We start from the raw sequence: 27,798 nt of genomic DNA on the forward strand, positions 1-27,798 counted from the left end.
GCGCAGGGAAGAGCAGGTGAAGCGGGGCCCGCAGTTGGGGCAGGGGTAGGGTTTCTCGCATGTGTGCGCCTATGGATGGCCAGCAGGGAGGTGTAGGCAAACCCGAGGCCACAGTCGGGGCATCCATAGGGCCTTTTTTTTTTTTTTTTTTTTTTTTTTTTTTGCGGTACTGGGGATCGAACTCAGGGCCTTGTGCTTGCAAGGCAAGCATTCTACCAGCTGAGCTAACTCCCCAGCCCCCAGAGGGCTTTTTGCCTGTGTGCTTGTGCTGGTGGATGGCCAGCAGCAGCAGGTAAGGGTAAGTGAAGCGACTCTTGCAGTCTGGGCAGGGGTGGGGCTTCTACCCAGTGTGGGCCCGTCTGTGGATGGCCAGGGAACCCCTTTGGCGGAAGCAGTGCCCACGGTCAAGGCATGGATAGGACTTTCCACCTTTGTAGATGAACTGATGCTGGAGCAGGTACTTGCGGGAGAAAGGGGCCTGGCATTGGTCACAGGGGAAAGGCCTCTCCCTCCGCTGATGGCTGCCAGCAGGGAAGGGTAGCTGTAGTTTCAGCCACAGTCTGAACAAGAGTAGGGTGGTCTGTATGTTGGCGTGTCCTTGGGCCAAGGCTTGATGGGGCTCTGCCTGGGGCTCCAGCGAAGATGTGAGCAGGCACCTTTGGAGGGAATAGACAGGTGACATGTTGGCTGGCAACCACTCCTTGAAAGACACTTCATTTTCCATTTCTTTTTGTTTTGGACTCTTGGCCAGCCCTTCTTTCTCCTCATTCCCATACCTGGATCCTGAGACGGGGAAAAAATAAAACCTGAAGTGTAAGTAGCATGTTCCAAATCGTCCTGCCTGGAAAGGCAGCAGGAAAGGGCGTATATGGCCTCTGGGGAGCCTGGCTCAATAGGGCCTCATGAAGCCCTAAAAATTTGCCAGGAGTGGGTTGGGGTATATAGCTCAGTGGCAGAGCACTTACTTGCCTAGCATGTGTAAAGCCCTGGGTTGGATCCTGGCACGGGATGAGGGTGGAGCCTAGAGTAAGAAAAATATCCATTTTCTGAGCACTGGAGATAGTGAAAGAAGTTGACAATTTTGAACACCTACTCATGTCTGTCACTGAGGACACGATAGTCCCACCCCTCATGGAACCACAGGATTTTTTGTTTGTTTTTTCACATCAGATGGGTAATGTGCCAATGACATAAGAAGGTTTTAGAGGGAGGCACACCTCACAACAGCGTGAACCCCCAGTCAGCACACTTATGAACGGAAAAGAATCGTGGAACTTAGAATCTTACGATCTTTGCAATACAGCCATTAAATGAACTTCCTTGGTGCCATTTGAGGTCATCTGCAAAATGTCTACACTTGGACCGAACCCTAGGATCCATGGGAAAACCTAGGAACAAACATTTACTGTGGTGTCATGTCTGCTGGGGGGAAAATTTTGCCTTCATTTTAAGATCTGATGAGGGATTCTCTACCACACTATGATCCATGTAACAACTTCCCTGGAGTAGCGTTTGCCTTCATTTTCAACACACCCAAAATCAAGTTGAATTGTTTTCTCTATTCCTTGACTTCCTGGGAAGCTCAAGATGTATTTCACGTTAAACTGGGTTTTTCCAATATGATTAATTGGTTCTCTTGGTCATTCTGCATTGAGATAACCTTTCAGGTAAGGTGAAGGGAGATACCGAAGGATCTTGGTGCTGGCGGTGAGCCCTGAGGATCTGGGTCGGGTACGGGGTGGGTTTCAAATGAAGTACCTGCTACCTTTCGTTTGCCTCTGCTCACAGCTGCTGGGCTCTCACCCTCTGGATCCTGGGTTTCTGGACTCCATGCCTCCACCTCTCCTTCCATCCAAGAGATAAAAGTAGGTTTGGGGCCTGAAAATCCTGCAGAGAAACCGTGGGCTCGGCTAACACCATAGAAGCGGGGAGGATGCTGCTGCTTCCTCCTCGCCTCACATTCAGCCCACTCGCCTGTGGGAACATCAATCACCACTTTGTCCAGATTTTTCGGGGGCGGTGGTCCTGGCAGGTTCGCCAGGTCTCACTGAGAGCGCCCAGGAGGCCGTGGGTGTCACGCATTACGTCCCAGTACAGCGCCCTCTGCGCCGGCCGCAGACTCGCCCACTCCTCAGGGAAGAAGTACACCCGCACGTCCATGAAGCTCACTTCCGCTGCCCGGGTGCATCCGCCAGGGGCAGCGCCATGAGAAATCCCCAGTGCTTGGCTTCCGAAACATGAGGATATGCTATAGCTTTCCCAGCTCGGAGAAGTCCATCAAGACCCACAGTCCTTCCCTTAACCAAGATGGCGCCTCTCGGGCGTCAACATCCCCGCCTTCCCCTCCGACCTGACCCTACGGGAGTGGAGAAACCGGAAGGGAGGTTGGACTCCACGGCGCAACTAACTGAGAGTTGACTGCGTTGATTGGACAGCGCCGGGAAGCCTGATTGGTCTTTCCGGAGCGGCCTGTTTGAAAGGCTGAGGGTGAAGGAGTGACTGGTCTGGAAGTGGCCGGCGCTGACTGGGCGTACGACCTGTCCTAACTCGCTTTTCCCGGACAGCAACCTAGGAGAAAAGTTCTGATTGCCTGGCGCAGTTCCTCCTGCTACTTAGGTGAGACTTACTGCGGATAGGTGAGGTGAGTAGAAGCCGCGGGGCGAAGACTGAAGCGGTTCAGCGACTCGAGGGGGTGAAGGGCGGCCCGAGCCACCGTCGCTCGCGGTCTCACGGCAGGGCCGGCCCGCGGCGGCAGGTTCCTGCCTCTTTCTGATTTGGCCCTTGCCTTGATCATAGATGTCGTCCCTCTTAGAGATGCAGAAGGCCAGGGCGCTGTTCCCAGGTGGCAGAGCTGAGACCTAAAGGTTCTGAATCCCAGACTCCGTCGAGTGCTTAGTGTAGTGGCCCTGCACATTGTCCAAGCCCGGCGCGGTGGCTCCGGAGACCGAGATGAGGATCGCAAGTGCCAGGCCAGTCTGGACAACTTAGCGAGACCTGTCTCTAAATAAATAAATAATAAAAAGGACTGGAGGTGTAGCTCATTGGTAGAGCATCCCAGGATTCACTCCTCAGCACCTGGTGATGAGGAGGAGAAGGAGGCGGGTGATATAATGTAATAAGAATGTTGTGTTACCTCATCCCACAGTCTCCCTTTTACTGTATTAAAAAGCAAAACAAAAACAGGCTTTTGCTGGGTGCGATGGCCCACACCTGTAATCCCAGCGGCTCAGAAGGCTGAGACAAGAGGATTGCAAGTTCGAGGCCAGCCTCACCAGTTTAATGGGACTTTAAGCAATTTAGTGAGACCCTGTCTCAAAATTTAAAAAGTAAATGGACTGGGAATGTGGTTCAGTGGTAAAGTGTCCCTGGCTTCAATCCCTGGTGCCAAAAAAAAAAAACAAAACATAACTAAAAAACAGTCTTCCTTACCCTTGATGAAATGCTTTGAAATATTTGTTTGGTTTCTTTTTTTCCCTTTGAGGTGCTGGGTGTTGAACCCAGGACTCCTGCATGCTGACAAACTCTCTACTAAGGAACCACATCCAGAAACCTATTTGTTTGCTTTTCTAAGTGAGCCTGATGCAAGACATGGGAACTTTGACTTAGTGACAGTAGAAAGGAAAGGAAGTCAGGGGAGAGAACATATGGACAAGACTTTAATTAGGGTTTCTCCTAAGAGAAGGGAGACAGAATTGACCACAGTGTCAGGCTGGCCCTGGTAACAAAGGGAGAGTTATTTTTGTGAAAAAGCTGTTTGCAAGGGAGTGAGCTGAGATTAGGAATGTTGATGGTCTTTAGGTATGTTTAAAAGTGTGCTTTTCTTTTCCTTTGAGGACATTTTAATTCCAGGGAAGTCACTGTGGAGCCAAATCTTTGTTTTTCATATCGGGACGATGGTCTGTATAAACATTTCTGTCTTATGATAAGGATGAGCTGCTGCAGCTGTTAAGAGAACAGGCAGTTGGGAAATGGAAGAGAACCATATCGTGGCAAGCAACAAGTTAAGGACCCTAGGAATTTGCCATTTTTATGGCTTCTCAACGGTTTTTTTTTTTTTTTTCCCTTTATGTTGTTTGTCCTTGGAGACTCATGGCAACAGCATCCTGCCCCTAATGATGCACCTGGTTTCTGAAGCTGACAAAGCGGTTTAATGGGGTAGTTAAAGGTGGAAGAGCTGAAGGGTGAGGGGCACCTTTTGCTATTTTTTAATGGCTGTTGGGTAATGTGTGTACAGGAGTATACTTGCCCTTTGTCCCTATGGTGGTGCCTAGCTGTCTCAAAACTATGCCTCCTGATTTGCAAATCTATTCTGTATCTGAATTTTAAAACATCTTTGCTTTTATTTTAACTTTGTCTATGATTTCTTGGCTGACTTCTCCCACACTGAAGGGTCCAGAAGATGTACCTTTCACCAATACTTTGAGAAATAGATATGTGAGGGGATCCCCAGCATCCCTGCAGAACTCCAGATTGTGCTTCTCTGTAGACCAAACATTACAATGGGAAACCACAGTACCTCAATTGGACAAATTAAATGCATTGGGAATAATCAGATCCTAGCAAGGCGGAGGCCAAGTTGCAGCACTCAACCATCAAATTAAGATGAACAAAGTTACTGTAACAGAAAGAAGAGTCAAAGCAATAATCAGAATAGTCTGATTAGTGTAGATCCATGATGTTGGCTGGTTAGTTACTCATGGTGTTCCTAGAAGTGAAATAAATAGGAAGCCTACTAAATTCTTACTTCACTTGTATAACTAGAAAACTCTCAGGTCAAGTGAATAAGAGTCTAACTTGAATCATGAAAACAACTATGTCTTAAGTGCAAAGTTCAATCATCCTTACCACTTGTTTGTATAATCATTGGCTATGCATCTAGTGATGTAATTGTGCCTTTGAAGTATTGCAGAGTTTTCAAGTTGCTGTGACAGGGATTTGAGGTTTCTATATTTATCACTGTTTTCAGAATATAGTTTTTTACAGATGCCAATCAATAATGTGATATATGTGCTGTGCACATTGAGATGCCTGATAAACTTTTTATCATGTATGAAAAGAGCCCTACTGAATGTGATATAAATAATAGAGAAAGATAGTAAATGTGATGAAAAATGCCTTGAAAAAAATAAAATAAATATAAAAACAGAATCACAGCTCATCAATCAATTCTCAGATTTGAGCCAGGTTACAGACCCAGAACCCCTTCAATGAAGTGTAGACCAGGTTGCATCCAGAAAGGATCCTGGTATATTACTAAAAAGTTATACTATTAATCTTCCTCCCATCCTTCTCCAAACAGACATACAGCCTTTTATGTGTGTAACTGTACATTGGGTAAACAGAAATAAAAAGACCTTTTTGGGGAACTACTGAACACTGGCTCTCAATGAACACTGATTCCAGGAGACCCAAAACATCACTGTGGCTCTCCAGTTAGAGCAGGAGCTAATGGAGGTCAGGTAATGGATGAAGTTTTAGCTCAGATCCAGTTGACAGCAGGTCCCTGAACCCATCCTTTGATATTTCCCCAGAACCAGAATGCATAATTGTAATTGATGTACTTAGCAGCTGGCAAATCCCCACATTGGTTCCCTAACCTGTGGAGTGAGGTGTGGGTATTGTAAGTGTGACAGTGCATATGAAGTGTTCCCCAAAGATTCATGTGTTGAAGGCTTGGTCCCCCATGTAGCAATGTCCAGGGGCTTTAAGGAAAATGATTGGATGAGGAGGGCTTTCAGTTTATCAGTGGATTAATCCATTTGATTAATAAACTATATGGAATACTGGGAGGTGGTGGAGGCAGGTGGAGCATAATTGGAGGAAATAGGTCACTGGGGGTGTGCCTTTGGGGACTGTATCCTGTCCCTGTGTCATTCCTCTCCACCCCTGCCTTCCTGGCTACCAGGAGCTAGCTACCTGTCACACCCTTCTGCCATTATGTTCTGCCTAGCCCCCAAAGCAATGGAACTAGGGATGATAGACTGAAATCTCTGAAATTGTGAACCAAAATGAACTTTTCCTCATGTAAATTATTTTCTTGTCACTGTAACTAACATGAGGAAAGGTCAACTGGAAGTCATTAGAGCTGCCTCTGCCTAAGAAAATGGTAAATCAAAACAATTCCCATCCCTAGAGGGATTGCAAAGATTATTGTCATAATCAAGGACTTGAAAGATGTAAAGGTTGGGATTCCCACCATATCCCCATTCAATTCTCCTACTTTGCCTCTGTTGAAAACATGTGGATATTAGAGAATGACTGGATCATTGTGCACTTAACCAAGAAGTGAGTCCAGTTGCATCTGCAGTATCAGATGTGGTTTCATTGCTTGAGCAAATTAACACATCTTCTGATACCTGGAATGCAGCTATTGATGTGGCAAGTGCCTTTTCGCCATCCCTGTCCATAAGGTCCACCAGATGCAGTTTGCTTTTAGTTGGCAAAGCAAACTAGTGAGCACGAATAGCCACTACTCTGGACTTTTTGGTAAGACATTTGTATATCAGAAAATGGGAAATAAATCACATGAAAATTCAGGGGCTATCTCAGTGAGATTTCTAGGGGTCCAATGGTATGGGGCATGTGAAGATATCCCTTCTAGGGCTGGGAATGTGGCTCAGTAGTAGAGTGCTTGCCTGGCATGTATGAGGCCCTGGGTTTGATTCCTAGCACCAGAAAAGAAAGAAAGAAAAAAAGATATCCCTTCAAAGGGTTTCTACAACCAAGAAGAAGGCACAGTGCCTAGTGGGCCTATTTGGACTTTAGAGGTAACACTCTTCCCATTTGGACGTGCTATTTTGGCCCCTCTATCAGGTGACCTATAAAATTACTAGTTTTAAGTAAAGTCCAGAACAGAAGGCTGTAACAGGTCTAGACTGCTATGCAAGCTGTTCTCTCACTTGGGCCATAGGATCCAGCAGATCCAATAGTACTTGAGGTGTTAGTGGCAGACAAGGGTGCTATTTGGAGCTTTTGGTAGGCCCCTACAGGTGAATTACAGTGGAAACCCTTAGGATTTGGGGGCAAGGGTCTGCCATCTTCTTCAGATAACTACTCTCCTTTTCAAAGACAGCTCTTGGCCTACTGGACCTTGGTAAAAACTGAATACGTGACCATGGGCTACCAAGTTACCATGCAGCCTGACCTGCCCATCACTAACTTCCACCAAGCCAAGAAAATTGTACCACAGAGACTTGAAGAAGTTGCCTTCCCTAAAAGTAGTGGCTCTTTACTTAGGTCTGCAGATGCCCGTTGGGTAATTGAAAGGAGGATAAAGCTTGGCATTTCTTCCTTGTATCTCTCATTCTTATTACCTTAAACTTTGTAACCTGCTCTGTATGTAGGTATATTAATCACTTAAGGAGTGTTGATCTAAAAACTATTATAGCTAATATATCTATTAGCCCTAAATTTACCTAAACAATTTGTCCACCTTCAAGACTGAAATGAGATTTTCAGGGACATTAAACTGTCAGCTGTTTCAGATTCCTGGAGTGGTGCCTATAAGTCTTCAGTCATTGTTCTACACCTTCCAGGAACAAAAGAACCTTATAGACAAATTACCCCACTGTGAGACTTCCATTCTAAGTAGGAACAATCATCTAATTTCATAGGAACTGAACTGTCCTAGGCTCACAGGTCTGGTAAATAAATATCCTAGGCAGAAAGGAGAAATTGTCTTCTCAAGCAGTAAGAATTCCAGAGCCACCTCACAGAACCAGAACTGAAATAGTGATCAACCAGACTACAGTCTAAGACTGCTTAATTATGCATACCTCTTACCCCACCTCAATTCTTCCTCTGCTTAAACTTAAAGCTTCTGTCAGCATGCTGAAGATAGGGCTAAGGTGACAGATCTCACTTTGCCTTCTTGATATGGTCATATTGATTAAAGTTCTTTTCCTGCTTTTCACCATTGCTTTTCTGGTTGGTTTTTTGGACAAGTGGCTGGACCTGGTTTGTTGGAACCCCTGGAGTCTGGCCTCTGCCCAGGACTCCAGTAACAACTGGGTATGTACAAAAGCAGTCCATTACCAAATTGATATGTGATCAGGCCCAAGCAGATCCTGAATGAACAAGGAAGTTACATAAAGAAATAGCCCAAATTCCCGTGGTTTCCACTTCTGAATTGTGTGCAGAAGGTAAATCATATCTGGAGTGTGTATTCCAGTAATGACAAAATACTACCCTGCCAAAGTGGAAGCAGTACAGTGTAACCAACCTGCCACCAGTGAGCTGACTGATCACCCCAGAGAGAGATGGTGTCATTTCAGAGGCTTGGTTACTGCTACTGGCAAACTGAGCACTCAGTGGTGGCACAGCAAATTTGGCCTTGGTGAATGGAAGTCCATGTTGCTAAGCACATGCATAACAACTTCAACCCTGCCACCATGGTCACTTGGTCCATAAGTGGCAATGACAAAGTTGATTGGGAAAAAAGGCTGACTAGTATCCATTGGACAGGCCATCCTATCCACCTGATTATTAAAGGTCATCCTTTGGTGAGCATTCACATGGGACACAGATATTTCCACATTCTTTGCCCATTCAGAGAGATCTATCCACGTACTTCTGTCAAATTCTTTGTCACCAGTTTTCCAATCACATTCCTTCCAAGTCCCCTACTATCCAACCAAAACAGTGTTTCTGTGGACTCACAGAATGCTTTATCCACCATTATGGTATTCCATGTAGCATTGCTTTTGATCAAAGAACTCACTTTGTAGCCAAAGAAGTGAGACAGTTGCCTCATGCTTGTGGATTCACTGATCTTAGCATGATCCTCTTCATCTGAAGCATCTGGAGTAGTGGAATGGCCCTTTGAAGGGTTACATCACCAGGTAGGTGACAATACTTGGCATCACTGGGTCAGGGTTCTCCTAAAGGCTGCATTTGCTCTAAATCAGCATCCAACATAGATGCTTCTTGACTTAAGATAGGGTTATGTCCTGATAAACCTATTGTAAATTGAAAATATCAAATTGAAAATGCATTTAATATAATTAACCTACTAAATATCATGATTTAGCAACACAGTACATTAGAGACTATGATTCATTTACCTTCATGATCATGTGGCTGAATGGGAGCTGTGACTTGCTGCCACTGTCCAGCATTATGACACAGTATCAGTCTGCATATTGCTAGCCTGGGAAAAGATCAATATTTTAAATTTGAAGTATGGATTCTAATGAATTCATAATGCTGCTTTTGTGCCATTGTAAAGTTGAAAAATCAAAAATTGAATCATCATAAGTTGTGGACTGTTTGTATATAGTATTATTTCTCCCATAGCCAGGATTCATGACTCCAGGAATCAAGGGGTAGAAATGGGAGTGATATAATTCACCATTACCCCTAGTGACCAACTAACCGATTTTTTGCTTCCTGCTTCTGCAACTTTTTATGCTCTTCTGGCCTAAAGGTCTTAGTGCCAGAGCAGGGATGCTTCCACCAGGAGACACATTGAACTGGAAGTTAAAACAACCACCAGGTCACTTTACAGGTGACTTATCCAGACTACCCAGGAGAAGTTGGACTGATACTCCACAATGGAGGTAAGGAAGAGTATGTCTGGAATGTAGGTAATCTTTTAAAGTATCTCCTAGTATTACTGTGCCCTGTGATTAAGATCAAGGGGAAATTACAACCCAATTCAAGCAAGACTACAAATGGCCAAGACACTTCTGGAATGAAGGTTTGATCCACCCTGGAAGGTAAAGAACCATGACTAGCTGAGGTGCTTGCTGAAGGTAAATGGAGTACAGTATGGGTAGTAGAAGAGGGTAGCTGTGGACCTGGGGTGTAATTAAGTGGTAGAGCACTTACTGAGCATGTATGAAACCTTGGATTCCATCCCCAGCACTTGGGGGCATATATAAATATATGAATAGTGACTAACTACAGAAATGAGGACAGTGATAATGAGGAATATTTTCTTACACTGTTTTGTTAAGATTATTTTTGTGTGTTTACATATGTTAAGAATATCTTTGTTTTCTGTTCCTCTCATTCTTTTATCATGTAAGATTTATTGGCTTTATTTCAGTACTTAAATGTTGTTAAATGATATCAGGAAAAGAGTAAACCAGGGCTGGGGAGATAGCTCAGCTGGTAGAGTGCTTGCCTCACAAACACAAGACCCTGAGTTCGATCCCCAGTACTGCCAAAAAAAAAAAAAAAAAAAAGGTAAACCCAAAGGACTTTACTTTCTCTTTGGGGGAAGGGATAGTGCACTTTTAGTTGTATACAGAATAGATGCATAATCTTGGGTGGAACTATTACCTCATTATTATCTTTATTTGCAGATTAAATGTCATTTAAGGAGTACATATGGGTTCCAAAATGGCAAAGGCTGAACTTGTGATGGTTAAATTTAGGTGTCAATTTCACTGGATTGAGGAATACCCAGAAAGCTGGTAAAGCATTTTTTGGCATGTCTGTAATGAAGTCTCCAAAGGAGATTGGTGTGTGGGTCTGAGTGAACTAAGTGGTGAGGATCAATGCTCAATATGAGTGGGCACCATCCAATCAGCTGAAGACCCAGAGAAAACAAAAAGTCGAAGATCTCTCTCTCTCCTGGAGTTGGTACATGCTTTCTCCTTCTCTGGGGCATTAGAATTCCAGGATCTCCAGTTTTGGAGTTCAGGACTTACATCAGTGCCCTTGCCCTGTGTTCTCATGCCTTAGGGCTGGGACTGAATCATCCTTTTGACATCCATGGCCTCCAATTTGCAGAGGGCCTGTGGTTGGACTTCTTAGCCTACATTATCTTATGAGCCATTTCCCCTAAAAAATCCCTTTTATGTGTCCATCCATTCAACTGGATGTTAAAGGAAATAATATCAACTGTCAGGTCTGGAATTTGAGGTTACCCTACTTACAAGTTAATAAATTAGTCTGTTACTGTTTCATGAATACTGGTAGAAACAAGAGATATCTGGGTCAGAGACAAAAGATCTTATAATTCAAGGCACAAGTAACGTGAGCATGTATGCCTTGGTTTCTTTTGCCTCCCAAGTCCCCCAAAGCCAACATGGAGGGGATCAGATGGATGCTCAGCATACAGGGAATTGCCCTATAGGGGAAGAACAAGGAGCTTGGGGGACCTGCTATTTTGTAGTAAGTGGTAAGCAAGCTGCTTTTTTTCCCAGTTGGAGACATTACCTCTCCCTCAAGGTTGCCTGCTGTAAACACAACCCTGAGAAAATGGCCTGGGTAAAAAGTTGCTTTGCTTATTTATTTAAATTTTTGTTATATTTACTTTGTGGTACTGAGCATTGAACACAGGGGTGCTGTACCACTGAGCTATGTTCCCAGTACTTTTTGAGATAGGATCTCACTAAGGGGATCTGTCTAGGTCAGTGAATTGGCTTAAGTGTGAGAAATGGTTGAGGGTAGTGTCTTGCATTTTTGGCATATTCACCAGGATGTGCAGGAACGTCAGGGACCCATGGCAAAGTATCTCCTAACACTTACCTCACAGGGTTCTTGTAAGCATTAGATTGGAATGTATACCAGTGCTTAATATAATACCTGGCACATCATAAAAACTCAGTCAAGCCATGCATGGTAGCACATGCCTGTAATCCCAGTGGCTTGAGGCTGAGGCAGGAGAATTTTCAGTTCAAGGCCTGTCTCGGCAACCTATGAGGCACTAAGAACTCAGCAAGATCCTGTCTCTAACTAAAAAAAAAAGGGGGGGGGGGGTTGGTGCTGGGGATATGGCTCAGTGATTAAGTGTTCCTGTGTTCAATCCCCTGTACCAAAAATAAAAAAAACCAAAAAAAACCGAAAAACTTGATCAAGTGGCTGTTAACAATATTGCAGTAGGTCAAAGAATCACCAGAAGTGGACACATGAGTATAGGCTACTACTGCAAGAAATTTAGTTGAAGCCCAGTGTAATGGTACACACCTGTAATCCCAGCAACTTGGGAGGGAAGGCAGGAGAATCACAAGTTCAAGACCAGCCTCAGCAACTTGTAAGACCCTGTCTCAAGTTTAAAAAATAAATAAATAAAAGGACTGGGGATGTACCACAGTAGTAGAACATTCCTAAGTTCAACAAAGGAGGGAAGAAGAGGGTGGGGAAGAGAAAGAAATTAATTTAGCTGAAAATAGGAGATGGAAACAGAGGCCAGAGGAAAGTTCTTTATTATTTTAAAGACAGATCTTAGCATGTTTATAGGCTGGACTGTGTGTGTCAAGACAAGAGAGGGACTCTGAAACCACAAATCTAAAGCAATAATAGATGGTGTAAAGTCTGAGGGAATAAAAGTGGATGAAATCCAGGTACAACTATGTCAATGAGCATTTTATATGGGGATTTGCCCTAAGATGACATAAAAGTAAGTAAATCTGAGTGGGTACTTATATTGGCAAGTTTAGAGTCAGGGTGAGGAGTGTAATGTTTAAGGAGTTCCTGTTCAACACTTAGTTTTCTTAGTGAGCAAGGAAGTACTTACTCACTGGTTAAGAATATCTAGAAGGGGCTGAGGTTGTAGCTCAGTGGTAGAGTGCTTGCCTAGCATGTGTGACGCACAGGGTTCGATCCTCAGCACCAATATAAAAATAAGTGAATAAAATAAAGGCCTTGTGTCCATCTACAACAAAATATTTTTTAAAAAAAGAATATCTGGAAGACAAATACTAGAAGATCAACTGAGGTTTGAGATCAGGAAAGTAATTGTGACTTTTGTCAACAGCACTGTGATTTTTTTGTTTATTTGTTTACTTTACATATAGGCATGAAGGCAGATGGGAGATTAACCCATAATGGAGCTGTATATTAGTTAATGCTTTTGCTTACAAGTAAGAGAAACTCAAACTATCTTAAGCAGAAAAAGACATTTATTGGAAGGATCACATGCTAAATATGAGTCCAGGTCACAGCTGGAATGGACCCTGGGACTGAAGTGCCTTAAGGAGTCTAGGAAGTTGTCTTTCATCTCTGCTGTCCACAGACCACATGATAGAATTCAGCTACCAATGGCTCCCAAGTTTTATGAATTACAATCCAGGCCCAAAGGAAGTTATAAAGTTCTACCAGGCATGGTAGCACAAGCTTTGTGACCCCAGCTATTCTGGAAGCTGAGGGAAGAAGAAAGCAAGTTTGGGGCCTGTCTAAAGTTAAAAACAAACAACAAAAAGGGCTGGAGATGTAGCTCAGCGGTAGAATATTTGCCTAGCAATTGTAAGTCCTGGGTTCAAGTCCTACCATAAATAAAATAAGCTTTGTACGTGAGGAAATACTTGGACTAGCCTGGTGATAACCGGTAGGGAAAGAGCTGTTTAACACAGGAGGCTCAACAGACATTTCAGTTGGTCCTGCTAGGGCAGGGCAGGTATCCTGGTCTGGAAGTTTAGCTATCCATCAGAACAGTGAATTTCTTAAGTCAAGGAACTAGATTTACATTGTAAACAGTAATTCCACAAGGAACATAATTCATTCATCAGATATTTTATGAGTCCCAATCTGGTATGATCCCTACCCAGTGTACTGCTCATCATCCAAGGAGAAACAGAAAACAGTTACAATACAGCTTGCTAAATACTGAATGGAGGTAATTACAAACCACTGTGTTCCCCTTGTGCTCCCCAACTCTGGGGCAAAGATAAGAACTGTAGGAAGAAGCAACCAGTGTAGGAGAAAGACCCATTCCAGCTATTGCAGTGAGTCATGTTTGCAAATTCCAATTTGGTACGGCTGCCCAAGGCAAAGTGGTAGGTCTCATTCACATTTAATTTAGTAAAGCTTTACTGTGCACCTGCCCACTCTTATGGGTGCTGTGGAGACATCAAAAATTAGGACACACTCCTGCCATGGTCCCTTTGGAGATTAGGAGAGGTGGGTATGGACATTATATGATGAGACAATTCTTTGTGTTGTTTCTACCCTCCTTGAATGGCCTCACTTTAGTTTATGAAAAAATGTTGACTGAGACCTCATAGAAGGTTCTGTGTTGATTCTCATATGAGAATCAGGGAGGAATAGGACCCAGTTCTGGAATTTTCAGGAACTAACTGCCTAGAGTGAATCCAAGTCCCCAGATGAAGTACAATAAGCCAGTTCCATTTTTACCTCTTAACTGCTAGACCACAGATCCTCTGCTTTTCCTTAAGATCAGTATTTCTGCTGGGTGTGGTGGTGCATGCCTATAATCCTAGCAACTTGGGAGACTGAGACAGGAGGATCACAAGTTCAAAGTCAGCCTCAACAGTTTAGTGAAGCCCTGAGCAATTTAGCAAGGCCCTGTCTCAAAAATAAATCAGTCTTTCTTCCAAAGATTAGTGTGTTTATGTTTCATACCTAACTTGAACCAGTTTTCCAAACACAGGGTAAAAATAATAGCTTCATCAAATGCCATTTAGAAAGGTTAGAGAATTTAGAGGTCTGCAACTCAAGAGAGCCCTGGTACAGTGCAGCTGCCGTAAAACCAATGCAACCTAGAGCTGTTAAAAGTATAAACCAAAGAGATGTAGAGCATACACTGTGGGTGCTGCCTTATTTTTGTATAACCCTTTAAAAAGGGACACTGAAAAAGAGCCTGTTTGGCGAAAGATGACATATGGAAATTGAAACCCTGTCTTTAAAGGATGATTGACCAAGCCAGGAACAGTGGAATACCTGTAATTCCAACTACTCAGGAGAGTAAGGATTGCAAGTTTCAGGCCAGCCTGCAGAATTTAGCAACCTTGTCTCAAAAAGTAAAAAGGGGCCAGGGGCAGTGGGATTACATCTGTAATCCCAGCTACTTGGGAGCCTGAGGCAGGAAGATTGGAAATTCAAGGTCAGCCTCAGCAAATTTAAGAAGACCCTGTCTCAAAATAAAAAATAAAAGGTGCTAGGGATGTAGCTCAGTGGTAAAGTGCCCCCTGGGTTCTATCACCAGTATCAAAAACAAAACAAACAAAAAGATCAGTGTTAAATACCTAGAAACTAGTTCATTCGAAGGGCCGCCATGTAGATGAAATATTAAATATATTCTAAGCCAGGTCTACTTAACTTTCTAAAGATTAGCTCTATTCCACAATGAAATGACCTGCCTTGTGAGGTAGTGAGCCCCCTACCTCAAGAGGGGTTTTCAAGCAAGCAGTAGACCACTTGGCAGGAGTGGTGCAAAAAGTAGGCTTTTTGGCCTGGTGTGGAGAAAGAGGCAGAGTATGGGAGGTCCTGCTCCCTATAGATGGGATTCTTCTGACTGCATGCAAGGAGACAGGTGTTCCCTGTTGGCACAAACTAAACTGGTAGCCCTCAAAATAGATAAACTTTTAGCCCTCAGATCTGCTCACATAAATTATTTTAGGATAGGGTGGCTTGCAAAACTTTTTAACAAAATGTCACCTCTCCTAATGGGACTGTGTTTTAGACACATATAGTAAGGCAGCCAGTGTGGTAGAATACACTAAAGATCAGGTATGTGAAGCAGGAGACCTGGATTTTAGTTCTGGCTCTGCCCTGTGTGACCTTGGACGACGACTCCTCTTTTCTGGATTCCTCCATGAAATGAAAGGAAGTACACAGTCCTTTCATTCTAAAGAGCATTACCCCTTTGGCTGGGCCCCCCTATAGCAGATCTAGGGCTACAGTTTTGGGCCTTGGGGCTACACTTGTGAACTGCCAAGGACCACCTCTGGCGGAAGCATCGGCCACACTCAAGGCAGGGGAAAGGCTTCTCCCCAGTGTGTAGCAGTTGGTGCTGAGCCAGGTGACTCCACTGGGCAAAGCGCTTGGAGCAAAGGTCACAGGCATAGGGCCGCTCGCCCGAGTGCACCCGTCGGTGACTGGCCAGCAGTGAGGGATAGGCAAAGCGGCGGCCACAGTCTTCACAGGCGTGCAGCTTCTCCTCGGTGTGCGTGCTGCGATGTATGGCTAGGGAACCGCTCCGCCGGAAGGCACGTCCGCAGTCAGGGCAGGGGTAGGGCTTCTCCCCCGTGTGCAATAGCTGGTGTTGGAGCAACGTACTGCGCTGGGAGAAGCGGGCTTCACAGTGCTCACAGGCATAGGGACGCTCCCCAGAGTGCACACGCCGGTGGCTGACCAGGCGAGAAGACGAGGAGAAACGGCGCTCACAGTCTGGACACGGATATGGCTTCTCACCAGTGTGGATGCGCTGGTGGATGACTAGGGCCGTGCGCTGGCGGAAGCGGCGGTTGCATTCTAGGCAGGTGTAGGGCTTCTCTCCCGTGTGTGTGCGCTGGTGGATGGCTAGCAGGGAGGGGTAGGCGAAGCGACGCCCACAGCTAGAGCATTGGTGGGGTTTCTCGCCTGTATGTGTGGTCCGGTGATTGGCTAAGGACCGGCTCCTGCGGAAGCAGCGGCCACAATCAGGGCAGTGGTAAGGCTTCTCACCGGTGTGGATAACCTGGTGCTGAGAGAGGTTCTTGCGCTGGGAGAAGCGTTTGCCACACTGGTCACAAACATAAGGGCACTCACCAGAGTGTGCTCGCCGGTGACTGACCAGCAGGGATGGGTAGGAAAAACGGCGCCCACAGTCTGGGCAAGGGTAAGGCTTTTTCAGATTCTGGGCACACTTGTGGCTCTCCAGGGCCTGGTGATCAGGGAAGGTACAGCCACAGTCAGGGCAGATTGGGCCCCCAGACGTTTGCCTGGGGATTAGTCGGGGTTTGCTGGGCCTCCGCCCCCGTTTGCCTTTTCGGGGTGCCTCCTTAGGTGGGAATACTTCCTTCTCCCCATTCTTCTTTCTGGTTTCTACAGGGACACAGGGAGAAATTAATTTAACAAATACTGGGCTTGTGTTCTTACAGTTATAGGTTGTAAAACCCATAGACTCGGCCCTTGTCCTTAATAGTGTCAGAGACAGGTAAGTGTGACATACTATTCTGGAAATGTGGATGGTATTATAGGAACTCATAAAACAGCTTGGGGAAGTCAGAGAAGAGTTTTTGGAGGGTTTAAGCTGACTTTAAAAACTGAACAGTTCCTAGAGGCTGCGGTGTAGTTGGGTGTTTTTGAAAAGGTAACAACACAGAAGAACACAAATTTAAAAACTCCCACCCTTGTCCCCATCTACATTGTAGGAACCATACTATTTAGTTTCTTCCAGTATTTTTTATGCAGTACAATATTCTCTTACCTTTCTTACATAAAAGATAATATATACATGCTTTATACATACTTTACTACAGCATTTTTTTCCACTTAATATATTTTAAGGTTCATCTTATAGAAATAATGGAATATAGAATATTAGAAGTAATGGAAATTAAAATGGCAGACCAGACAGAAGAGACAGCATGAAGTCCCAAAGCTATTATGTGCAGTGTTGCAGGGGCTGTGAAGTCTAAAGCACCTAGTGGGAAATGCCTGTAATCACAACAACTTGGGAGGTTAAGACAGGGAATTGAAAGTTCAAGGCCAGCCCCAGCAACTTAATGAGGCCCTAAGCAACTCAGTGAGACCCTGTCTCAAAAACAAAAAAAGACTGGGGATGTGGTTCAGTGGTTAAGTATCCCTGGGTTCAATCCCCTGTAACCTCACCCCCAAGCAAGAGTATAGGCAGAAATGGAAATAAATGAGGTATAAGCTGGCAGTGATGAGGTTATAAGACCCTCTAATGTCTCTCAAACTTTATTGTGATTAGAATCATTTGAAACAGATTGCCTGGCTCTACTGCCAGCTGTGGATTCAGCTAAACTAGGGAAGGGTGCAAGAATTTGCATTTCTAACATGTTTCCAAGTAATGCTGCTTATCTGAAACTCTGGAACCACACTTGGAGAATTGGTGCTGTAAGCCTTGTTAAAGTCCTTGGACTATATTTTACCCACTGGCTCACAAATCTAGGGGCACAACAACAACAAATCAGTGGGGCTATTAAAAAAGAAATACAAACTTCTAGACATCCACAAGAGTGAATCAGTGCATCTGGGATGGGATCTTGGTATCTGTACTTTTACCAAGTTCCTCGAATGACTCAGATATAAACAACAGCCATTTGATAACCTTGGCAAAAACTAAGTGAACATTTTTAACCAAGGAAATATGATCAGATCTAAATTTTAGAGATTCCGGTGGCCTTAGAGAATCTGGCTCAGAAACTCCAGCCCAGATAGTTCTGTCTGCCCCTGTGGGCTGATCTGGGGCCTTTCTACCTAAACGGGCTTCACTAGAGCCTTACTTGATCCTGAGGAGAAATGTTTTTCACCACTTAGGGTCACACTGCCATGAAAGCAGAATGAGGCTGGACAGGGCAACGCATGTCTGTAAACCCAGTTACTCCAGATGCTGAGGAAGGATTGCAAGTTTGAGTCTTCAGTAACTGAGCAAGACCTGTCTCAAAAAGGGTTGGGGATGTAGCTTGGTGGTGGAGCACGTGCCTAGTATGTTCTAGGCTCAATATGGGAGTTGGGGCATGGGTTGGGCTACATCCCAGGCAGTGTTCTCCCATAGGGGTCCCTTGCTCCCTTCCAACCAAACCCCAAAATACAGAAATTTAGGGTGTCTCAACCAGAGTCCAATTCAAAGGCCACAACAGGGATCCTAGAAAGGAAGCAGGAGAGTAGCTCTTTTTATCATTTACAGAATAGAGTACAGCAGGTGGTTAGTTTGAAAACTGACTTGGGAATCTTGCATGTGGACCAACCCCACACCACCAAAAACAAGACCCTGGGTTGGGGATGTAGCTTAGTGGTAGATCGCTTGCCCAGCATGCACCAAGCCCAGTGTTCAATTCCCAACACTGCAGAACAACCTGAGGCTGTGAAAATGAACACAACTTAAATGTAGCAACACAGAATGGATTATGGGTACCCCTAGCCAAAAAACTCTACTGAGTCATTAGACTATAGGAGGGCTGCAGGCTCTCCGTGGGCATTTTTCACTCACTTCTCTGGACTGTTAATCCTCTCCGGTACTCCTGCGGATCTAGGGCAGCCGGTTCCCAATCATCGGTATTTCGTTCCAACCAGGAGATGAGGGCCGGCTTGGGACCTGCACATCCTGGAGAAGGAGAACCAAGTCAGAGGGCTATCCCCAGATTATGCTGGTTAAATATCCACCCGACGGCTTATTCTGCCGAGACCCTGACCCCTCCCTTGACGCAAACCTGGACTCCCTGCCTGCCCCCGCCCTCAAACTCCTTTATGCCTTCGGGGCCCCGCGGAAGCGGATTGGGGCGGGCCTCACCGAGCGCGCCCAGGTGGCCGTAAGTCTCCCGCATCACGTCCCGGTACAGGGCCCTCTGCGCGGGCCGCAGACACCCCCACTCCTCCAGGGAGAAGTACACGGCCACGTCCACGAACTTCAAGGCCCTCGGTCTCCTTCCCCTTCTCCGGCTAGGTCCGGCCTCTCCTTGTCCCCGGGCAGGGAGCGGAGCCGAAGGTGGCGCCATCGGACTTGAGAAACCCGCGCCACGGCCTTTCCCTTCCCAGCCTTGGCCTCTGGGCGATGACGGACCCCGAGATTTAGGAGCCCCCGCCAGCCAAGAGCTGAGCGTGCCCTGGAAGGCCCGGAGGGAATCAGAATCGGCCGCCTGCGGGGCTGACGGAAACCTCTCGCTGTTATTCAGGAAACTCCTGCCCGAACTTGGGTGAAAGGCACCGGAAGATGCCTTCGGGGAAAATGGCGGCGCTGCTACTGCACCGCCTTTGCCTGTAACACAGGCAGCTTCCAGCTATCGATTTTATTGACCGGAGCGCCATGCCGGCTTTCTAACCTTTTTGCCCTAAAGTGCAATGGCGCTGAGATTAGGCTTCACGCCCTTTCCCCCCCGCTCCTTGTTACACTTGTTCATTGGTCCGCGACTGAAGATCGAACGTTCTGATTGGTTGCTAGCGAAGGCGGCCTGTTTGAACGAAGCTAACGGATGCATAAGGGCAGGAAGCTAGACCATTAGTGCGGTGTATTTAAGGAGTTAAACCCAGGACTTCGGACTTTCTTATGCTAGCCAAGTACTCTGTCAGTGAGCTGTACCCCTTTATTTGTTTGTTTACTTATGACTTTCTAAATTGCCAAGGCTGGTCTAGAATTTGGGATCCTCCTGCCTCATCCTCCCTGTGTCCTGGAAAATAGGCATGGGCCACAGCGCCCAAATTCCTTTCTCTTCTCCCGTGCACCCTACGGATTGAACCCAGGAGTGCTCTACCGTTGAGGAAGATCTCCAGCCCTTTTTATTTTTTTAATATTTATTTTTACAGTACGGAGGATTGAACCCGGGGTGCTTTACCACAGAGCTGTATCCCCAGGGTTTGGATAAATTGCTGATGTTAATCTCCAGCTTGCAGCTCTCCTGCCTCTGTCTCCGGAGTTGCTGGGATGACCGGCCACCACTTGGTGGTTCATTTTAGCCTTTGCTGTCATTTTGTGAGTTGATGGTTTACAGAAATGACTTAAGAGGGATTCAATAAGTTTCCTGGATCATACTGCTAGTAAGTGATGGGGTTTGAGGGGGGTCGTCAAGATTTAAACCTGGAGCTGACAAAGTTTTTATTCATACCATTTGACTGTCCTAATAACTCATGGGTTATGCTTTGAATGGAATTTGCAGTCTAGTGAGGCAAATTCACAACCAGTAATAACCAAATGCTACAAGCATGTAAAAGGCACCAAAAGAAAAAGAAAAAAAAAAAAGACTGATGAAGCCTGCCACATGTATTTCCCATAAGTCCCCACTTGTGTGTATTATGGTGCAGAATTTTGCAGTCCAATGCCATGAACCAGGGATACTGGGGGTATACTATTTGCCATCTCTCTCTCTCTCTCTCTCTCTCTCTCTCTCTCTTTTTTTTTTTTTTTTTTTTTTTTTGGTGCTGGGGATTGAACCCCCACACTTTTGCTACTGAACCAAATCCCCGGCCCTTTTTTATTTTGAGCTTTCTCTCTCTCTCTCTCTCTCTCTCTCTCTCTCTCTCTCTCTCTCTTTTTTTTTTTTTTTTTTTTTTTTTGGTGCTGGGGATTGAACCCCCACACTTTTGCTACTGAACCAAATCCCCGGCCCTTTTTTATTTTGAGACATGGTCTCACTAAAATGCTTAGGGCTTCACTAAGTTGCTGAGGCTGACCTTAAACTTAAATCCTTAAACTTAAATCCTCCTGCCTCAACCTCCTAAGTCTCTGGGATTACAGGTGTGCACCACTGTCTGGCCCATCTCTCTTAGCTGGTAACATAGACATCTTTCTAATCCTACCTCCACTTCCAGAGTTGCTGGAATTACACTGGCAATCTAATCCAGCAATCAATACTTAAAAGCACCTACTGTGATGAAAAGAGTAACCCTTTAGCCTTCACAAAGTAAAGACATAAATCACAAAATAAGACAAATTATGAGAATGATCTTTGAACAGAGATAGTAAAAAAAAAAATTAAAAAAAAAAATATCGGGCAGTTACCCTTCTACCCTTCTGTACTAACTAAATAACTGCAGTTTCAGCCTGGTGCAGTGGTGCTCATCTGTAGTCCCAGCACTCAGGAGGCTGAGATAGGAGGATCATTTGACATCATTGACATCAGTTTAAGACCAAAGAACAGCCTGGGCAACATAGAGACCCTATTTCAAAAAAAAAAAAAGCAAAACCAAAAAAAATTCATTGAGTTATTACCCAGGGATAAGTGGTTATTTATTGAACTAAATTGGGGAACTAATGGAAATCAAGGTTGCCAGGATGAGTAGCAAACAATTCTTTGTTTCAAGATTGATTCATCAGATATGATGAATTTGGCTCATGAAGGTGTGGGATTTAGGGACGACTGTGGTGCTTAATAGACAGACATTTGTTGAATAAACTGTTGAATCATGGCTACAAAGGTCTCTGACTCAAAGTTAATAATTCAGAAAAGTTCTAGGTGTGAAGGGAATGATGATATTTTTTGATGTAATAAAAGGTACTGGTGGTAAAACCAAAAAGGTTAGTTGGCACCTGACATTAGTGGATTTCATCCTGTGTATTGGGAAGCTCCTAAACAAGTCTATAGGAGTGAATGACCTACTAATATTTTAGGGAGTTTGCAGGCTAAACTGATAGGTTTGCACTACTCTTTCTGTGTACACACAGTTCAGTTTGGAAAAATATGAGTGTAAACTTAGGCTTATAAGGGAATAAAAAGGCAAACAAATAGCAGACAGTTCACTTGAAAGGAAGTGGGGAAGGAATCAATTCTCTGTAGTAGCCAGGCATGGTGTCACATAACTATAATCTCAGCAACTTGGGAGGCTGAGGCAGGAGGATTGCAAGTTCAAGACCAGCCTCAGCAAATGAGCAAGACCCTCTCTCAAAACAAAAAATAAAAAGGGCAGGGAGTATAGCTCAAAGGTTCAGCACACCTGGGTTTAATTCCCAGTACCAAAAAAAAAAAAAAATCTCTGCAGTCAGCTTGCCTTGATGCACAGCTGAACCAGAAGATGAGGTCGAATAAGAAAGGAAAGAAAGATTAAATACTGAGGTCAGAAGGTGCTGGGCCCTCTGCCCACATCCAGGCAGTGGGAAGACAGGCCAGACTTAATGGTGTAACCTCATCCTGTCCTTTCTAGCCCTCACCTGTACAGGCCCTGTTTGGCAAGGTTTGCCATCATCTGATAGGAGCCACAAAGGTGGGATCTTGATAAGCAAAATCAGATGCTCTTAGATATAGGGCAACTTCTTGAGAAAGAATTAACCAGGACTTAGTGTGAGAGCAGAGTCCCTTGCTCCCTTTTGTATACATTTCTGGATCCACACTGGGCACCAGGTGAAGCGAGGCTCCTATTAAAGTGAGATGGCGCATTGCACAGAAGGGTATAGAAGATCCCAGAAGTCTACACCAAAAGCCACACAAAAAATAAAAGTAAATGGTGTTAAGGTTCAACTAAATACCTGACACACTAATATAGATATCATTCAACACACCTTCTAGATTCCTTGTGAAGACAATTATTTTTCTTCTTCTTCCAGTACTGGGGATTGAACTCAGGAGTGCTTTACCTCTGGGCTGGTATCCCCAACCCCTGCATCAAGTCTCTTGATCATTTCTTCCTTCTTTCTCTTTTTTTCCGTAAGGCAAGAGAATTGGAACTGAAAATTATAGGGTGCTTTGAAAGCTGTCTTCTTGAATTGGACTGCTGTACGTGAGGACAGAACAGCACCTGAGATTGTCTGCTCTTTCAAGGTGTAGGACCTTTGTGCAAATCTCTCATTCAGAAAACTCTACTTACCAAAGGCAGTGGCTTCCCATTTTCAGTATCACTTTTCTAGGACTGTTCCTTACTGTGGACATCCAATAATGTACAGTATTCTCATAAGGAAGGGCAGGATTTGTTTCAGGGGTAAACTGGCACCTCTCCCTGATTAAAGATCCTAAAAATGGGCATTTCAATGAAAACAGATTTTAAAAAAAGAATCTTAACAGGAGCAGAAAACAAAAAAAGAGTATTTTTATCCTAATTGCTAAGGGCCAAGTCATCAAATTCTTTATAAAGAATGTTCTAGGAACCCTGGTGTGGTGGCACACACAGTAACCCCAGCTATTCCAGAGACTAAAACAAGAGGATCGCAAGTTTGAGACCAACTTGGGGCAACTTGGCAAGACTCTGCATCAAAAATTTAGAAAGGGCTAGGATGTAAGTCAGTGATAGAGGACTTCCCAAACACACACACGCCCTGGGCTCAATCCCTAGTACCAAAAAAAAAAAAAAAAAAAAAAAAGTATGTTCTAGGGCAGTTGGGGTGCAACTTAGTGATAGAGCACATGCTTAGTACGCATACACACAGGGAATAAAAAAAGGGTGACTGTGAATCTTCTAGGGTCAAGTTGAGGCCAATCAGAAAGGACTTTCATTAATCAAAAGTGAACATTGATTCCTCAGGCACACTAGCCACATTTCAAGTGCTAAATAACCACATGTGACCAGTGACTTCTCCAGGGGACAGAACGAATACAGAACATACCTAAGGTTGAAAAAAAGCTCTCTTAGACAGTAATACTGTGGGAACTCAGCAGAAAGAAAGCAAAGGCCCCAATCCCCACTCTGCCACCTCCCTTCCACCCCATTTCGACCAGCTATCCTGAACGTGAGCAAGACTCCAAGTCAGGGAGGGAACTTTGGAAGAGAAGATTTAGAGGATTCTTACCAACTGGGACCCATAAAGAGCTGGGCTGTGCATGAACAGGGACTGCTGGGGAAATGGGCACCCAAGAAAGGCTGATTTCCACCTCAACTCCTTTTTCCTCACCTGTCCCAGATCCTGGGTGCCTAGCCCCTTCCTTGGGATCTTGGCAGAAAGCCAAGTACAAGCCTTTAAATTGGGTCTTGGCAAAACTTTCTAATTTGCAGGAAGCTGGCAGTAGCCAGGAAGCAGAACATCTTGTCTACCTTGAGCAACATCTAGTCTGCAGTCTGGATATCACCAAGTCCAGACTTCAGGTTCACCTGCTATGTGCCTAGCACTGTGCTGGGCTTTGGGAGAGAGAAACAGCAAACCAGTGCTCAGTCCACCTTTGCCTGGGCTCCATCTGCACTGCTCTGGGCCTCTTCACTTCCTTTGTACCCAGGCTGGAACAGCATACATGCATTTATTAAGGGCCTACTAACAGCACAGTTCTAGGTGCCCAGATATATGGCAGGGAGCTAAACAAATTTTTATTCCTGCAGGTCACAATTGTCTTACAACCTTCCTGATTCTAAGTTCTCTATCACACTTCACGGAAGGCTCAGTCCTCAAGCACCAGACTGGCTCTTTGTCTGCTTTTATCTAAGCAGGGCAACTCCAAGCCTAAGACTAGGAACTGGAGAAAGGTGATTGTCAGGGTGCCTGTTCTGGGAAACACACAATTGTGCAAAGGGCACTTGCACACACCTGTGCCATATTAGTAAGCACTGATAGGAATTATGTCAGGTTCTCTCACTTCTGAGTTCTAACGCAGGAAAAGATAAGCATTGTGAATCAGTGAAGGGAAAAGGGTCAATAATAGTCACCAGCTGACTGAAATATGAAGAAAGAGGTAGAGAAATTAAATTGAAAGTTATTTTTAACCCAGGCCGGGTGACCACAGACCTGTAATATCAGTAACTCCGGAAGCTAAGATGGGAGGATGGTAAGTTCAAAGCCAGTCTCAGCAATTTAGGGGGACTTTGTATCAAAAAAATAAATAAATAAAAAGGGCTGGGGATATGGTTCAGTGGTTATGGTGCCCCTGGGTTCAATCCCCAGTAACAAAAAATAAAAACACTTATTTTCAGCCACGTAGAAGTGGTATACCTATAATACCATTGACTCTGGAGGCCAACTCAGAAAGATTGTGAGTTCTCAGCCTCAGCAAATCAATGAGCTCCTATCTGAAAATAAAAAATAAAAAGGACTGGGGATGTGACTCAGTGGTAAAGTGCCCCTGGTTCAATGCCTAGCACAACAACAACAACAACAAAAGTCTGGTTGCAAGGCAGGAATTGCAGGAAGAGATGGAATAGGTGGAGTACACAGAGGATTATTTGGGTTATCAAAACTATCTGAATGATACTGTAATTATGGCTACATGTCATGATACCTTTATCCAAAACCACGAGATGTAGGTTTCACATCAAAGGTAAACCCTAATGTAAACTATGAACTTTGGGTGATAATGATGTGTCCTGGTAGGTTCATTAATTTTAACAAATGTATCATTGGGGTGGGGGATATTGACAATGGAAGAAGCTCTGTGTTGAGAGGGTAGGGCAGAAAAATATGGGAACTCTACTTTCCCCTCGGTTTTGCTGTTAACCTAAAACTGCTATTTTTAAAAAAGCCTATTTTTTAAATGTGCTTAGGATGTGCATGACCTTGGGTTCAATAAAAAAAATTAATACTAATGCATGCTACAACATGAATGAATCTTTAAAATATTATGCCCAGGGAAGATGCCAGACACAAAAGACCACATGTTTACCAAGAGTGGCAGCACACACCTGTAACCCCAACAACTTGGGAGGATGAGGCAGAAGGATCACAAGTTTGAAACTGGCCTTAGCAAGTTATCAAGACCCTACGCAACTTAGTGGGACCACCTCTCAAAATAAAAAATAAAAAGGGCTGAGGGAGAATCACAGCCTCTGGGACAGGAGTCCCCTGTGCTTCTCCTTTATTGCCAAAGCAATAAAACTTCTTTTTCCTATTTCTCAAAACCATGTCCTCATTAAATTGGCATCAGGGACAAGGACCAAGCTTTTGATAACAAAATCGGTGACCCACAAAAGGACCTAAGAGCAGCTCCTGCTCTAGCTTTCTTGGGCAGGACTGGCTCTCCAAGCAACCCCACTTCCATGTTGAGGATGCAAGGTGCCTGGTGAACTTGAGAACCAACTGGGGGAGAGTTTCTCCATCTTGTTCCACTTTGAGGAAAAGGAAACTGAATTCAGTAAAGTTGCAACACCCTTGGCCATCGGTTCTCCTGTGACCTTGGTGAATGCCTAGGAGAGAACCTTGGACCAGACCAAGAAAAGATGACTTTGGAAATGCAAAGGACATCTGACTTGCAGGCAGATGATCCCAAATCTTGAAGTCTCCACACTCCTGAAAGTCACTGCTGGCAGAACCTAGGTGAATGGGAATGAGCCACCTCTGCTCAGAGGAGGAGATTGGTTGGAAAAGTCTGGAAAGGCATGGCCACTAAAATGCCTTTCCCTAATGGAGTAGCAACTTTCAAGCTGGGGAATCCTAAGACAGTGTATTATTTAGTGGAATTGGGACACCAGGTAGAGCTGGTTGACATGGAAGCCTGAGGACATTCCTGGGAGGTTCTTGGAGAAATAATTTTTATTATTGTAGAAAACTGTTTTTCAGCACAAGTGGGCATAGTCTAATTCCACAAGAGACTTGTGTCCCAAAATATGTTGGGGGAAAGAAAATTTCTTGCTGCACAGCCTCAAAGCAACAGATGAATTCACTCTTGCAGTTCTGAGTGCTTGGAAGAATCCCACAGAAAACCTAGGTCATCCACAACTCATCCCAGAGAAGGGAATCGAAATGAAAATACCCAAAGCCCTACCCCTAAGTTTGTGACATAGAGAGACCACCTCATGCCACCTGAGTGCTAGGGCTTGAACCATCTATGTAAATGCCTGGGAGAGAAGCTAGGACCAAGCCAGTGAGGAGATGGATTTGGAACTGTAAAGGACACCTGATTTATCAAAAGAATAGTCCAGAGCTGAAAGGCTCCACACACCTGAAGGCCAGTTTTGGCAGAACCTGGGTCTCCAAAGGATATCTGTGAAAACCTGGGAGAGAAGCTGTGACCAGGTGGCAAAGAAGATGGATTTAGAATGTTGAAGGACACCTGAGTTACTGGAAGATTTCTCTTTGAATGCCTGGGAGATAATCTAGGACCACGTCAGAAATATGCAGGATTTGGTACTGTGAAGCACCCCAAAGTGGAAGGTTCAGTGACCCAGAAGTGGAAATCTCCATATTCCTAAGAGCTACTTCTGGCAGAACATGGGTGAATTGGTATAAGCCTCCACTGACTAGGCTAAGAAGATTTATTGGACACAGCAAGGAAGGCAGGTACCAATTTAAGTACCTTGCCTTAATGGAGCAGCAGTGCAAACTGGGGTTTTCTGAGGACAATTCATCACCAAGCAGAATGGGGAAACTGGGACGGTCATAGTGGTCATGGCAGCCTGAGGCCCACTCTCACAAGTCCTTGGAGGAAAAATGGAGTAGGTGTTTGCAAACTCACTCCTAGGGAAAGAAGTGAACTTTGTATTCCTGTAGCCTGGGGACATATATGGGGCACTTCATGCCACCTGTATGAACATGATGCAATGCCTTGTGTATGTTGGGTCTTCAGACTTGGTTTTTGGCTTTAGTGATAAATAGCTCTACACTGA

General features: G+C 44.7%; 1 protein-coding gene and 1 long non-coding RNA gene across 3 annotated transcripts; one reads left to right on the forward strand and one right to left on the reverse strand.

The window, feature by feature from the left end:
- The first annotated feature begins 211 nt into the window (after nt 1–211).
- LOC306650145 lies at nt 212–27,798 on the forward strand. Of its 2 annotated transcripts, XR_013760817.1 has the most exons (3): nt 212–2,641; nt 20,245–20,388; nt 25,826–27,798. It is a non-coding gene; the product is annotated as an uncharacterized lncRNA (long non-coding RNA). The 2 variants fall into 2 exon arrangements; XR_013760818.1 differs by lacking the exon at nt 212–2,641 and having other exon boundaries at nt 19,889–20,388.
- ZNF689 (zinc finger protein 689) lies at nt 12,834–19,690 on the reverse strand. Its single transcript, XM_079121955.1, has 3 exons — nt 19,148–19,690; nt 18,848–18,961; nt 12,834–16,713 (listed from the first exon to the last, which is right to left on the reverse strand). Exons 1-3 carry the CDS (start codon nt 19,350–19,352, stop codon nt 15,536–15,538), a joined length of 1,497 nt encoding a protein of 498 aa, XP_078978081.1. The 5' UTR covers nt 19,353–19,690; the 3' UTR covers nt 12,834–15,535.

This window comes from Sciurus vulgaris (assembly GCF_902686455.1).
Source record: "Sciurus vulgaris genome assembly, chromosome: 18".
In the NCBI taxonomy this organism is placed as follows: Eukaryota; Metazoa; Chordata; class Mammalia; order Rodentia; family Sciuridae; genus Sciurus; species Sciurus vulgaris.

What these genes read in the sequence shown, in the direction of transcription:
- ZNF689 (XM_079121955.1), bottom strand. Translation starts at nt 19,352, where the DNA reads ATGGCGCCACCTTCGGCTCCGCTCCCTGCCCGGGGACAAGGAGAGGCC. An exon ending in CGGCCACCTGGGCGCGCTCG is followed by an intron (nt 18,962 to 19,147) that starts GTGAGGCCCGCC and finishes CTCCTTCTCCAG; the next exon opens with GATGTGCAGGTCCCAAGCCG. An exon ending in AGGATTAACAGTCCAGAGAA is followed by an intron (nt 16,714 to 18,847) that starts GTGAGTGAAAAA and finishes GTGTCCCTGTAG; the next exon opens with AAACCAGAAAGAAGAATGGG.